Here is a 16,258-nt window from a genome sequence, read left to right as displayed (position 1 = left end):
GATTTTGACATCTTTTGTCTGGCTTCCTGTAGCTCTATTGTGTCCAAACATTCCAGCAGTTGCCATTGCAACATTTTCTTCCAGAGAAGAATTTTTCTCCAGATTAAATGATGAGTTTCATGATATGAGACATTTTTTTCTGTCATTTCCCAAAAGAAAAAAATTAAGTAATCAAAAAAGTCCAAACAGAAACGTCTTTTCTTTGTCACGGGGTGGGGTGGCTCGAGAGCCGGTAGGACCCAGATGCAGAGGCACACGGTTCAGGGACTAGGGTTTAATAAACAAAAAGCGCTGCACAGCAGGAATTACAACACAAAACAAAACTTACTTGGCGTGGCTTGAAACATGGAACAAGGCAAGAAGGCAGGATGACACAAACACCATGACAAAGCTAATGGACCAGCACAGGAGGAAGGCAGAGACAAGACTTAAATACAGACAGGGCAGACAAGACACAGGTGAACACGATCAGGGCAGATGGGGACCAAAGGAAGTAAAACTCAAGAAACAAGACAAGACAGGAAACCTTTCAAAATAAAACAGGAAACAGAACCAAACAAGACAGAACAAGAACTAAAACGAAAAACAAGACACAACAAACTCAAACCATGACATTTTTAATAAAGACTCAGATGCTTTTAAACCTTACAGTCTTTAAAAAAACACAGAATTAAATGTTTTGATCTTTGTGAATCACTAATAAAAAATGTTTCTTCTTTTCCACAGTGATGGGGTTTATTGGTCCAAATGTGTGTTCACTGATAGTTCAACAAAACTGATTTTCTTTTTTTACAGTGGATGGTGAGATCAGGTTAATTGGTCCAAATGTGTGTTCTGGAAGAGTGGAAGTCCTCCATAACGGAGTGTGGGGAACAGTCTGTGATGATAGCTGGGACTTGAATGATGCTGCAGTGGCCTGTAGGCAGAAGGGCTGTGGATCAGCACTGAGTGCACTACCACTAGCATACTTCGGTGCAGGAACAGGACAGATCTGGCTTGATGATGTTCTCTGTAAAGGAAATGAAAGTGATCTGTCTCAGTGTACCCACAATGGATACGGGATTAACAACTGTGGACATGGCGAGGATGCTGGTGTCATTTGTGCAGGTGAGAAAGCATCATTACTTATTCATGAAGATAAACTTTACATTGATTTTGAAGCATGTATTTTTGTTCAAATCTTGTTTTATGTTATCTTTTCTGAGTGCTTAGCAGAAGGGAAAACGGGCACTCAGGTGACAATATTGCATTCCACATGACTTAAAGGCAGTTTCACACTCACGCTACACACATTTTGCGCATTGTCCATGGATGAACTTTCAGTCTTTCGTGATACATGCATGATATATATAATTCATAAGTGTTTCTTGCATTCATCATTTGTCAATACGCGCAGATGTCCGTCATTTCGGCTGATGGGTCTTTATGTGAATTTGGTTTCGAGCTGTTCAAAATGTTTTGGTCGGTTGAGACTAACACAGTTTATGCGTAGTTTACACTATATTACCAAAAGTATTGGATCACCGGCACATTCTTTCAAAAACGTTTGTTAAAACAGTCTGCATGCCTGAGGGTTTGGTTTTATGCACCTGTGGCCAGGCCAGTTATTAGGACACCTGATTCTGATCATATGGAAGGGTGAGCAAGTACCAAGGCATTCAATTTGATATCAGCTTCTTCAGAGCATTGCAAAGGGCGAACACTGGCAGTCAGGTGCCAGCTGTCAAAGCCTGTGTTGCATGCATCTCTATATATTTCATTTTCAGTTTTTTCTTTTGGCTTCATGTAGTTCTATTGTGCCTAAACATTACAGCTGTTGCCATTGCAACATTTTTTGTAGAGCTGAATTTTTCTCCAGATCAAATTAGTTGTGTGATTGAATGAGAGTTTTTTCTGCTATTTCAGAAAAAATAATTACCGTATTTTCCAGACTATCTGTCACCACCTTTCGACCCTGCAGCTTATTCAATGATGCAGTTAATTTATGCTTTTATTTATCAGCCGCCAGGAGTGCTCCACCAGTCTCAGAGTGGAGACTGCCTGGATAATTCTATGTCCAACAACAAGCATGATTTTTTTGACACACACTCAATGAACCAAACAGCATGGACCTAATTTCAGTTGTTAGACACTTAAGTCATGGTGCAATAAAAGAAACAGCAGCATCCCACAATCCTTTGGTGCCATTAGACCCAAGGTGCACGTGAACGCCACTACAATATGACGCAGCTTTAAAGTTAAAAGCAATCGTTAAAAACAGTGTGAAAAAAATCCACCATCACCAACGGGTTTGGAAAAGCCAGTCTGCTGCGTGCCAGCGTAGAGCGCGCATAAGCACGTGCCGCGCGCTCTTATAAGTCACTGCTGCTCTCTTTTACTCGTACGTTTTTTCAACCAGCCCTGTTATCTCCACATTGCTGCTGTGTTACTGCCGGAAGGAGGGGAAAGCTGCTCTCGCGTTCCGCTGCAGCTCCTTGCATGGGAAGTGGGGAATCTGTGTGAATTTCCACACCATAAGTGAGGAACCTGTGAGCTGAAGAGAGGTCCGTGCTGTTTGGCAGATGTGGGTGTGTTCAAATAAACAGGCTAAACTACGATCCACTCCTCCCTCTCTGATACTATTGTGGTCTCAGCATTGTGCCACTTGAATTGCCACAACATGCAGCCAGGTGCGCTCTATAACCCAGCAATTACGGTATGCAATTCAAGGAATTCAAACAGAAATGTCGTCTCTTTCTAAAGACTTAAACTCTGTTGAACCTTACGATCTTATAGAAATTCTAATTGAAATGTTGCTGTTTCTGTGTGAATCACTGATATATCAACAAAACTGTTTTTCTCTGTATCTACAGCGGATGGTGAGATCAGGTTAATTGGTCCGGATCTGTGTTCTGGAAGAGTGGAAGTCCTCCATAACGGAGTTTGGGGAACCGTCTGTGATAACGGCTGGGACATAAATGATGCTGCAGTGGTCTGCAGGCAGATGGGCTGTGGATCAGCACTGAGTGCACCACCACTGGCATACTTCGGTGCAGGAACAGGACAGATCTGGCTTAGTTATCTTCTCTGTACTGGAAGTGAAAGTGATCTGTCTCAGTGTACCTACGATGGATACGGGATTAACAACTGTATACATAGCGAGGATGCTGGTGTCATTTGCGCAGGTGAGAAAGTATCCTGAAGGTAAACTTTACATTATTTTTTAGTCATGGTCACGTGTTAACTGTTTTACGTGCTGAGAAAACGGAAACACTGACAGATGACAGCAGGTAGTAAATAGCATCTCATATGACTTTAATTTTGAATTGAATGTTTTAGGTTTTGTTTTTTACTTCAGATTTATTCTTTAAAATGAAAAAATTCAATGGTCTTTGGTTGGGGGCAGAAAACAAGCTTTTTCAGAGTATTGCAAATGGGACATGGGCAATCAGGTGCAGTTAAAGTCTCAGTTGCATGCATCCACACTATGGCCACACTTGGGATAAGTAAGTGCCAGTAGCATGTTTATAAGATTTTCACACAAACTTCACTCCGATTGTCCCATTTTCTAAGTTTGAACAAGTCAGCTGCATGCAGGGAACACACACTAATCACATGAATAGTACTCAGGTCAGATGCCCAGGATTTTGGGAGTAAAAAAAACAAAGATACTGTACGACACATTTGTGTCTTGCCTACTTCTTCTTTATTTTACCCTTGCTTATTCTAGAAGTGTTCACAACAACCTGTTGCTCACAGCACCTATGTGCATGTGCTGAAACGTCTTCAGGCAAGACACTTTAGCTCACATAGCTCCTGGTGGCCAGGTTAGCACCTTGCATGATAGCTCTGCTGTCTTCTATGTATGAATGTGCATAAATAGGTGAATAGGACCCCAACTATAAAGTGATTTGGACCTTGAAAAAGACTGAAAAGGTTGACATGAATAAATGACATTAATCATTTTACCAAGGGATGTGTTTGAGTCCACGGGTAGGGCTGTAAGCCAGGAACTCTCTACTTGCTCAGTCAAGTCAACATTTGGCTACACCTGGTGTGTGCTAGTACAGGCAAGCCTCTTTAAAAAATATGTTTCTACATTATAAGAATGTTGGTTAACGCAATTTAAATATTCTCCTCATGGCTGAGACTTGGCTGAAATATAAAAAAATGGTTCATGAGTAATATTTCTTTACACGCTCACAGAGCAGTCTATAATATTTCTTTTTTTGCTATCAAAGAATAATAATAACATTAGAGTTATTAAAAAATAACAGAATTAATAAAATAAGTGACAAAATGTAAAGGGCTTATATCATGCAAAATCAACTTTTTGAGCTTTTAAGTGTATTTAACCCATGCTTTCTGAGCACCAGCCCCTCTCAATCCACGAAAACGAGTGGGTTCTCACATTCTGATGTAGACAAGTGAGCCCTCCAGGAAGAGTCTGCTTTCTCCGCTGAGCCAGTGGTAATTGTCTAAAAGCTTTCCTTTTCAGTGCCCAATATGCACAACCATCCCTACAAAGGTTTGGATCCTGTTTGTCTTCATTGCCAAAAGGCAGACAGGCTGCAGAGGCCGGTGTAGGTACAATATGTGTTAGGCCTGCCAGATCAGTACGGGGCTTGCGAAAAGTGATGAAGTCACACTACAGTACCACCACCTACACAAACTAGTTATATCCGAATTCCCACCCTAATCTCTAACCACTGAAAAACTATATAGAGAGGCACTATTTAGCGCCCTGGATTTTAAAAGCAATGCGAACACAATGCTCACTACTTTTTTTTTTTGGTAAATAGGTCACCGATATTATGAAGTGAAAATCTTATCAGTACAAACATTTTACACCACTGAGTTCTCAGGATGAAAATGTTGATCGTTTATTAAAAAATGTATTTAACACAATTTTTTTTCCGCAAAAATTATGCAAACCCAATCATCATGATCTATTTTCGCCAATCTAGTGAACTGCCATGCTCACTGGTTTTTCGCAGCGACATCTGGGAAAGTTGTAGGGCGCTGGATTTTGAAATTGTAGATGGTGCCCTTTGTAGTGAGTAGTGAAGGAATTCAGACACAGCCTTAGGTCAAGATCGTTGTGCAAGTCATTCATGTTGTGAAGAACTGTGTCAGTGTGTAAACAACAGTACAGCCAAGCAATGATTGCAATGTCATCGCTAGACACAAGACCCATACCGATCTGGCAGGCCAAACATATATTATACCTTCACTGGCTCTAGTGAAGGTATAATGTACTGTATATACTGTATATATCCATATAAACTACTGTATATATGGATATACAGTAGTTTACTCAAAAAGACTGAAGAAAAGCATGATATAGACCCTTTAAATTAATTTTAAAAAAGTTTAAAAAGTAAATTATACAAAGAATACTTAATAATAAATTAGTGCTCTTGCCTCACAGCAAGAAGGCCCCTGGTTCAAGTCCCGGCTGGGGGATCTGAAACTAAACATCAATGGGGGACCTTTCTATGTGGAGTTTGCATGTTCTTCCCGTGTATGCGTGGGTTTTCTCCGGGGACTCCGGCTTCCTCCCACCATCCAAAAACATGCTTTATAGGTTAATTTGTTACTCTAAATTGCCCCTAGGTGTGAATTTGGGTGTGCATGGGTGTGTGATTGAGGCCCTGCGACAGACTGACGACCTGTCCAGGATGTCCCCTGCCTTCACCCGCAAGTGGCTGGGATAGGCTCCAGCAGCCCCGTGAACCCGAAAGGGAACAAACAGATTAGAAAATGAATGAATAAAAAAAAGTAATGTGGATTTATAGATTACATTTATAGATTGGTGGATAAAATACATTTTGCCATCAGAACACATCTCATAATGGTAGGTTAGGATGATAAAAGCTGAGGCACTACCTCACCTGACCACACATCCCGGAGAGAAAGGAGCCTCAGTTTTGGGTCATGCATTGAGAAAAGTCATAACAGCTTTCATGCTTGGTTGATGTCATGCCAGGATTAGCCCTCCTCCCTCCTACAGTGTGTGATACATACATTTAAAATCTCTTTAAATTCAAAATCATGAACATTTGCCAATGAACTGGAACATTTTTCTTTATTTTCGAAGAGCCTATCTTCCCAACTTTCAAGAAGGTGGTGAAGATGACGCTGCAGATCCCGCCCTCTTTGGACTTGAATGACCCTGCGGAACAGGAAGACCTGCTGCAGCAGGTGAGCCATGTTGATTCTACAAGTCCAAACTGCTTTACGATTTTAGATTATTGTATTTGATTTTTAAACAAGATTTATTAAAGTCTGTTGATCTTGTATTTCCTATAAAAATGACAGCTGCAATTACAAACCAGGTCTTCATCAGCATCACAAACCAGATCAGAACACAGAACAGTTTGGCATGAAAAGGTCTGAATGTAATGGCAATATAAGAATGTCATCATTTGAAACCTTTATCAGATCAATGAGGCCTCTGGCACTGTCGTCATAACAACATAGTTATGAGCAGTCTAGCCTTTATAAAGTAGCTTATGTTTTGTTTAAACATGCAGGTCATTTTTTAAAAGACATACAAACATTTTAAACTTTAAATGAGAGAACTTTGTGTTGTTCAGAGCAATAAATGTTGTGTTTCAGCTCAGTCAGAAGCTGAAAGACCAGGGAGTGGATGGAGAAGTGAAGCTGAGCTGGAGGAAGCTGCCAGACTGAGAAGACTTTCCCATGGAGGAGCTTTTCAAAGCAAGCCGAGCTCTAACATTTGTAGATTTTCTTTTTCTTTCAAACTCCTGTTCTTGTTTTCACAAAGAAACAAAAATCTAATGAATGAGATTAGCTTCTTAGTCAAGATACATGTTGATCCTTCTGTTGTCTGCTCATTTCAGATTAATTATACATTATACATTTACATATTAGGCCTCTTTATATACTCCAAGTCTGGACAGGTAAACAGCACATTAGAGTTTTTTGTGTTTTTTAAAGTCAAATAAAACCTTCAAAAACCCAAAAGCACTGATGTGTCAACTTTATAAATCAATACACTGTGAAATGAAGGGCAGTTGTTTCTACTGTGTCATGGTGCCTCTGTCAGACTCCTCCCCCTCTTCAGCTTCACCTGTCGCAACCAGCTGTTCCTGCACACCTCATCACCCTGCAGCCTCTTAAGGAGACCCTGGATCATTATTCAACATCAGTTCGTTGTTGTTCCCACGGAAACCTCACCCACGAGAAGCTCACCTGGTTGCAGTCCATCATCCGCTCGCCTCACCACGCTTCGTCTCTGACTCCATCTTGGAAATCACGGTTACTGCCATCAAGACCCTCCAGCCTCATCCTCTGGCCGTCCAAGTATCCTGGGATTAATCCATTGTTCATAAATGCCATTCCAGGTGTGAAAAGTATAAAAACTTTTCCCATTGAACACGCCGCCTCCCGAGTCTCCTTCCGGGTTCCAGCATCTGGGTCTGTCTCTCTCGCGAGATCATGACATACTGTCTGAACAGGTTTGGAGGGCAGGTCTTTCATTAAACTGAGTATGTTAACTTTGACAACTACAAAGTTCAACATTGAGGTTGATAACAATTGCATTAAAATATCTCAAGAATATTTGCTTTGCCCTCTAATATCTTTTGCTACTGCTTTCAGGAGGTTTTCAAGCCCTTAGTTTAGTTGAAATGTATGGGAAACAAAACAGTAAGCTGCTGATATGTCTTTAAACACGTTCAAACAACTGATTGTTGTCCTGTTTTATGTTAGGTATAAAAGTAGTATCCTATTAGGAAGATACTGTTGAAATGTGTGCTAAAAATGCTAGAATTCCAATGAAGTGCTTTCAAAGAAATCTAAATTATCTATATTTGTGTCTATTGTAAAATTGTTCCCAGTCATCTATTAATTATGATTAAGCTGTTTTTAACTAAAAATCCAAAGCCGTGTCGTCAGACATAGTTTCTGCAGAGCAGCAGTGGTTTATCAGAAATTTGCCTCTGAGTTGTGGGTGAGACAGCTGGTGCGGAAGTAAGCCTCCACTAATATCCCATCATTCCTTTGTCTACACTCTCTCCTGCTAGCTTCCAGTCCCTCACAATCCCAAGCTAAAGCTGCGTTCACACCAAACATGTTTCGCGCGTCAGGGGCGGCCAATTTCAACGCTAATTCAATGGTACAGACGCGATCTAAGGGCCTGCGGCGCGGCGGTCTGCCAGCGGTGCGATTTAAGCGGCACGGCATGATTTGGGCGGTGCAACCACAGTTCAGACAGTTGTCTGTGAGGTTGCCATGTCACGTCAGTAAATCAGGGACTCAGCTTTGGGCATGTGGCATGTGACGTTTTCAGTGACGCGATCAGTGGGTAGAATGCACATCCAATATGGCGACTCATCCTAAACTTCTATCCATCCATTTTATTAACTTCCTGTATCCCTTTTGGGCTGTCCCTGCTACTGTTGGGCGAAGCCTGGTACTCCCTGGACAGTCTGTCGCAGAGCCCACGGGGCTGGAGCAAGTGCGTCCAGCAGGCAGACAGAGAGCCAACTGAGCCAATCTTGTTTTCTGAAACATTAAATTTTTATTTAATTTCTTGTTCTTTTTCTTTTTTTATATATTGTTATAAGTTCAGGGATTTTATTCTGATGTCTAAAACTTAAGTTGTCTTTATTATTCGTTTTGCTTCTTTTAATTGTTGTGATCTTTATGATCTTTTTGCATTGAGCGATTTGTTGATGTGATTTGACCTTCCAAGCTTCTGTACTTGTAATGTAATGTCACAGCGACACTTAATTAAATCTTCAACCGTTGACACGATCCCTGTGAATCCGAGGAGAAAAGCTGCTTTTCTTTTTAACTTTACACCAATAAACAACACATTACTAAAGGCAGAGCCGCGTTTCTCCGAGGCAGCATCCACTGTTTTTTTCTGCTTCAAAAACCAAAGCAATTAAGTTAAATGCGTTAAAAAGTTTTGGCAGACGACAGAACGTAAACAGTGGCGCCAAACTCCGGTGTTGAAGAGTTTCCCGCACTATAACTGCCGCCAGCACTGGGCGCGTGTAAAAAGACCCAACCTGAACGGCTCAGATGTTCATTCTCATAAACATAAACAGACATTTTTGACATGTGTTACACCTGCAAACAAATACAGGAATGAGACTTTCAGAGTCTTTTTTGTTGTTTTCTTTTACACAGAATGGCTGGGCACACCAGTATGACCATGGATTTTTTTAGGCAAACCATTAAAAGACCCAGTCGCCTGTGCGACCAAATTAGTCGCACTCTAGAGCCCTGCTTTGGTTTAAGCTTTGGCTAAATATGTCCTGGATCGATTTCAGGTCAGTGCTTCAGATCGTTCAAAATGAACTGATATACTGTAGACTGTGAATTGGATCATCAACCACAATTTGTTATAAGAATTGAATCATTGGTAAAATGACTCGTTACACCTCTAGAATTTTATGTTCCACATTAAATTAATAACAAGACTTCTAAAATTACTTCAGGAACATTTTTCCTGTTGGAAAATTGGAGCAAGAATTTTTTTGGGGGTCTGAATAAAAATGCAACAATACTAATGTCACTCAGAAAAGGTTTCAGATGTGATCCCTGGCTGTCAGTCAGGTGATACTGGCTGCCTCACTGATAGTGAAATCCGTAGTAAAATCAGTCATTTATCAATATCGTCTATGTAAATAAAGTTACTTTGAATTGACACAACTGCATGTCAAAAAAAACACTTTCTACCTAAAATGCAAATGATTTGAATGGATGTTTTGAATATTTGTGTCAGAAGTTGTTTACAAATGTCTTGGGTCACAAACTGACAGCAGAAAAACAAGACTTCTGTGGATCGTTGCTGTTTGAAACCAATAGACCATAAAGCTTAATTATACTGTACCACTGTGCAACTGAGAGTAGACAAAAAACTTTATTCACTGCTCTCATAGAAACATTTTTCGTGTTTATTGTCTAAAAAACGTGTTTTATTGTAATGTTTTTTTTAACCTAACTTTCAGAAAAATATCAAAGAATTGCTTAAAATGAAAACATATCGTAAACTAAATATCGACATCAGTCAGTATTATTATTATTATTTTTACACAAAATGTTTATAAAGAAAGTTTCTCCTTGAAATGTTGTGTCCAAAAAAAATCAACAGAAGAGTCGTCACTGATGAATTTTTATTTTATTGAAGGATTGTGACAGTTAACCCTTGTGCTATCTTAGATGACCCCCCCCCCCTTACATTGACATGTTCTCCCTACCATGACAAAGGTGGATAAAGGTGGAAAGATTTCATGTAATCCATGGACACCAGTGAAGATCACAAATCATTGAAGAAAAAAGGTTCAGCGCACTGTCTAGTGGGTCTAGATGACCCAACTCCCAATGTTAACCCTTGTGCCATCCTAGGCACTTTAACATTGGGAGTTGGGTCATCTAGACCCACTAGACAGTGCTCTGAACCTTTTTTCTTCAATGATTTGTGATCTTCACTGGTGTCCATGGATTACATGAAATCTTTCCACCTTAATCCACCTTTGTCATGGTAGGGAGAACACGTCAATGGAAGGGTGGGGTCATAGGATAGCACAAGGGTTAAGTTTCCTCAAAAACATCTCAAATCCTCACTCAGAATGATTCCATATTCCCCAAATGTCATCCAGATATCAATAAAATAATGGTTTCAGTGTACATTTTTACCAGTGCTGAAGTTTAAAATAATTTCTTTTGAGATTCATTTCTAAAAGTTGCAGCAACTCCTTGTCAGGTCTTTTTTGATCAGGACATTTTTTTAAAAATCTTCTGAGAAATTGTATTCCCTTTACTATATCTGTATTTGTGTACAGACTGTCTATATTATTCTGCTGTGCGGTACGTCTTATTGTCACAAGCCGAGAATATTGGTCTTCCTGGAGGGGTCTGAAAGGGAACGCGCCACTGTGGTGGTTCTTTAAGTATTTTTGGGAGAGTATAAAAACGCCTGGCTCTTGGCTGAAAGGGGCCAATTATATAATTAATGACTTTCTCTACATACAAGTATTTAATATTTTTCAATCAAGGTGACTTTTTGCCACATTTGAGGCTTCAAACATAAAGATAGAAAACTGGGACACAATCATGAAGTGGAAAACAAAGTACTGGATATTTCAAACTTTTATAACAAATAAAAAACTGCAATATTGGGCTTGCAAAAAAATTCAGCCTGGGTGGAAGGTGAATGCTAAAAAATGGCGCCCTCTGGTAGTCGATGATAAAAAAAAAGAGAATGGAGACTGCAGCCTTTTGATGCAGCATATGCAAGTGTACGGGGAATACACGACCCCTGGTGGTCGGGGATGTATCAAAAAATGGAGAAATGGCATCCCTTGGTGGACGGGATTTTCTGTCATTTTTACAGATCATGTAGAATTTTTGCACTAATTCTGCTGGTAGGTAAAAACTCAGGAGCAGGAAAAATACGACCACCGGCATTGTAGAAGGTTCAAAACAGTTATATACTACAAGTCCCCACATACTAGAAAGGGAAAAAAACATTCAGTTCTCTGTGTATGGTTTGAGTTCTGCATTGATTTAAATATGGCATCTAAAATTAAGTCTTTTATTTTTCATTTTTTCAACTATACCTGCCAAACTGGCTGTTGCAGAACTCCAAACCAGATTTTAGTAGACCTGCAGCAGGAGTCTGTGCCCTTTACTGTTAAAATGAGCCATTTGGGCTATTTCAGGACCAAAACGCAGCAAGAGCCACACATTCACACCACACCCTTTATATATGTACATATATATATATATATATATATATATATATATATATATATATATATATATATATATATATATATATATATATATATATATATATATATATATATATGTATGTAAATGTGTAAATATATATAATATATATATATATATATATATATATATATATATATATATATATATGTATGTAAATGTGTAAATATATATAATATATATATATATATATATATATATATATATATATATATATATATATATATATATATATATATATATACATATATATACACATTTATATATATATATATATATATATATATATATATATATATATATATATATATTTACACATTTACATACATATATATATATATATATATATATATATATATATGTATGTAAATGTGTAAATATATATTATATATATATATATATATATATATATATATATATATATATATATATATATATATATATATATATATATATACATATATATACACATTTATATATATATATATATATATATATATATATATATATTTACACATTTACACACATATATATACACATTTATATACATATATGTATATATATATGTGTATATATGTTTGTATATATGTTGGTGTTACCCAGTGCTTCTCAATTATTTGTTACAAAGCCCCCCTAGGAAAAAGAAAATGCCTGAAAGTTTTGCCTGAAATAGAATAAAAAAAATCTGTCAGTCCTTATTTAAACTACAAACAATTTTGACAAACTGAACCGTTTGATGCTGAGAAAAATAATTCAATAAATAATATCAAATGTAAATTGATCTGAAACATTAACTCAGCAGCACCAATATAATTAACGTTTTAGTCTAAAGAAATAGGTAAAAAAGAAAACACATTGTGCTGATTTATTCTAAATCACATGAATGAAGTCATGTTTAATGGCTACAATGAGCATGTTTTGCTTTTCAAAGCGAGGCTGAAGTAATGGAATTCTCAGCTCCTGCTCAATGTTTAGCTGGAAAAACGGGATGGTTGTGTACTCCACACGTTTTCGCTGAAAAAAATCCTTCCTTTCGCTCCTTTTCTCTTCTGTGGAATGAGATTCTGTAAATTAAACCAAATAATAAAGCTAGCTTCCATTTAATCAGTCTGCATGTTTTGTTGCTACTGTGGCTTCTTACATAACCTGAGCTGTGGAACAATTCTGTTTTCTGATTTTATTAAGATTTCAATTCATGCACTGTTTTTATAACATTTTCTTAAAGGGATTTTATTGTGTTTTACTTTTGAACCTGTGCAGTGTCCTTGAGTGTTTTCAAAGGCGCTTTTAAATAAAATGCATAATAATAATTATTGTGTTGCCTTGAGACAACGAATGAAAATGAAGAGTTTTACTGTGTGAATAATCCTATAAAAGTAGAAAAACTATCAAAAGTACTTCTTCACATTAAACGCATGTCCCTCTTTTAACACAGCTTCCAGAAAAGGACCCCTCCAGTCATAATTCAAGTAATTTCAACTCATCATTCTGATGGACAGTAATATAACTTAAAAGTTATTTTTAGTCAAATGGCTAATGGCGAGGCATGAAAAAGTGGTTTGTCGTCTTGAGACAACGCTATGCAGTGGAGGACTAAAGAAAGAGTCAAAAATTAGGTAACAATGTGAAAGGAGATACTTCTGCTTTTAAGGCCTTATTTAAAAAAGTGCCTATAAGTTTTGCACAGAACTGTTTGACTATAGTTTTCCCTGAATCTGGTAGATGAAAGCTTTGAATCCAGTCCGTAATTGGAGTCAAACTGCCTAAAAGTTCCAGGGTGTAGCTGTAACTATCAGGTCACATGATCAGTGTATGTCCATGTTTTATTTATTTTTATGTTTATTTTTCTGTTTTGATTGTTATCGTTTATTCTAGAAATAAGAAAAAGAAGAGTATACTAATGTTAAGAAACATGACGTTTTTGCCTTAGTTCCACCAGAGGGCAGCACAGCTTTAAGAAGAGCTGAAAACACCAAGATTTATCACCTTTGTTTGTAAGAGAAAGTGAGCGTGTCCCCTCAGAAAGATCCCATCCACCAGTTTTTGATGGAGGAGAGTCTGAAGAAGTCTGAACAGTCCTCACTTTTTTTCCACCTGACGTTAAAGGCCGTTAAAGGCACATAGTGGCCACACAGCCACTATGTGCATTTTGTGCATATTGCACAGACTGGTGAATTGATGACTCTACATTGTCCTTAGACGTGAATGTGTGTGTGCATGGGGGTGTGATTGTGGTCCATGGATCGATGGACGTGATTATACATGGAAAAAGTAAGAAGAGTTGTTTTCTTTATGTGAAATTTTCACAGATGTGTCACGAATGAACCACGTTAAAACCACAGAAAAAGAATGACTAAAACGTAGAACACGAACTATGCTTGATTATTGCGCTGTTGATATGCAATTTATTTGCGATTCATGCGTCACTTCTGTAATTTTACCGTGATATGTTCATCGTATATAAGATATAAAAGTTATACATCGGTGGTTATGCGTGAAAACTCTGTTAAACAAATGTGGAACGGTTGTGGGAAGACACAAATTTGCGTACGCATCTTACAAAAGCCATGCATAATTGCGTAGGATTTAGGTTATCCGCATGAACCACATATAATAGGAGTATACTGTGTAATTCTCAACTGATCAAAAATGTTGAACAGCTCAGAACCAAATTCTTGTAAAGACCTAGGAGGCCGAAACCCTCGACGGACATCTGTGCACATCAACAAGTAAGTAACCCAAGAAACACTTGAGTTTCAAATGTCACACATGTATCATGAAATTCCATGCCCTCAGTGGTCCCTGAACCCACTGGTGCGTTCGTATCACATGGTTGTTTACTATGATGTAGGAATGAAACCATTCAAAACTGAATGTTTGGTTTCAAACAAGCACAACAAAAGTTATGACACGTACTTGTGATAGCCCTTAGTTCAGTGGTTCACCTGCTTTTAGAAACTTTTCAGAATGTTTTGACTTTGTCTTTGCTTTTTTTGTGGTTTTATTCATTTTTTTCTCTTAACATAAAGTCTGTGTGATCTCAACATTTGTGATTTTTTAATAGATAAAATAATTTGGAAATTTACCACCTGGAATTGAGTTCCAGGTTCATTGTGGAAATACTGATCAAAACTATATCTGTAAAAAAAAAGGGTTGTACTAAAAGACTGATATCTAGCATCGCCACAAAATAAAACTGTTTAAGGATAAATTAATACATCGAGTTGTAAGGTAGAAAAAAGGATGAAAAGGACCCTGGACTGCTAAGGACTAAATCTGATCTGATCAGCTTGTGATGGTAACTTAGTTACCATACTGCCCACTCTCTTTGCATCTCTTCACTAATCCAGTCTTCAGTTCTTTCCTGCATTGTATTCTTCTGATATTAAAGTCCAGGTTTTTATGGTAACATCACTATACCAAGCTGTCACTTTGTCGTTTCTTGGCTGTGATGTGACAGGAGCTCAGCATCCCATCCTGACCCTGGAGAGCCGCTCAAGCTGCTGACTCTTTCAGCAGTTTGTGCCGCTGTCCTCCTGTCTGAAGCTGCAGCCACTTTCAGCCTGAAAGCCAGAAACTGCTCTCATCACTTTGTGAGAAGAAACAAACGGATGGGTTAACCACAGTTCTCTAATCTTAAACATTTGATTTTGATGTGAAAAATCCTCTCTGGAAATACAAACAAATCCGGTTCTGTGAAGATGAAGAATGCTTCAGCTTCCATCTCTGTTTTACATCTGCAGCACTCTGCGCCAGGATCGAACGGCCGCTCTCCCACACAGAGAGGAGCTTTGCAGCCCACTCGCTCATATGAGGTCAGAGGACGTTCAGCAAACAGAACTCCAGTGAAGGACCAGCAGCAGCAGGCAGGGCAGCAGAGAATAAACCCACACATCGTCACAGATTAGGGGCTTTCAGCTTTATTATCTTGTTTCCTTTGTTACATCGTGTGAGGTAACGTTCACTAGTTTAGCTTTCTGCTCCTGATCACACACATATCAGATTCCAGTTTGTTGTGATTTCAGCTCTATGTAACTATTTCCCCCTCAGTGGTTTCACTCCATGTTTCTGTAATGCTGAACTTGTTTGTAGGTCATGTTTCATTTATCACATTTTTTAACTTACTGTGAAGTTTTCTGTGTTTTTGGTGGACTTTCCCTTCCACGGATATGCAGGGTTTTCTGCTCTGTGGGGGGGATAGGCGGTGTCAAAGATGGCTACGTGAGAGTTTTTCACCAGAGACAGAAAGAGTCATAACATTGTCTTTATCTCCAGGAAGTCTTGAGGTCATAATCAAATGCTTTCTGACTTACAACATGGTCTTGATTGCAGCTCTGTAGCATAAACTTGGACTGTTCCAGCTCTCTGCAGCGGCGCAGAGGAACTCTGCAGGAAAAAACCCTTCAGTCAAATCTGTCAGGTTTTCTCCTAAAACCCATGTTTTGAAATACTCAAAGTTTTACAATGAACTTGTGAGAGCAATGAAATACGTTTAATGTACAAGTCA

At 38.3% G+C, this 16,258-nt stretch overlaps 1 protein-coding gene across 1 annotated transcript; it reads left to right on the top strand.

Annotated features, from left to right (window-relative positions):
• Positions 1-728: 728 nt before the first annotated feature.
• On the top strand, positions 729-6,969 carry cd5l (CD5 molecule like). Its single transcript, XM_023956255.1, has 5 exons — positions 729-741; positions 796-1,107; positions 2,853-3,164; positions 6,080-6,183; positions 6,601-6,969. Exons 1-5 carry the CDS (start codon positions 729-731, stop codon positions 6,670-6,672), a joined length of 813 nt encoding a protein of 270 aa, XP_023812023.1. The 3' UTR covers positions 6,673-6,969.
• The last annotated feature ends 9,289 nt before the right edge of the window (positions 6,970-16,258 follow it).

The sequence above is a fragment of the Oryzias latipes genome, chromosome 7, assembly GCF_002234675.1.
Source record: "Oryzias latipes chromosome 7, ASM223467v1".
NCBI classification, from domain to species: domain Eukaryota; kingdom Metazoa; phylum Chordata; class Actinopteri; order Beloniformes; family Adrianichthyidae; genus Oryzias; species Oryzias latipes.
This window is presented reverse-complemented; position numbering and strand designations above follow the sequence as displayed.

Excerpts from the sequence above, each read along its gene's own strand:
- cd5l (XM_023956255.1), top strand. Across the intron at positions 1,108-2,852 it reads TGCTGGTGTCATTTGTGCAG|CGGATGGTGAGATCAGGTTA; the intron begins GTGAGAAAGCAT and ends CTGTATCTACAG. Across the intron at positions 6,184-6,600 it reads AGGAAGACCTGCTGCAGCAG|CTCAGTCAGAAGCTGAAAGA; the intron begins GTGAGCCATGTT and ends GTTGTGTTTCAG.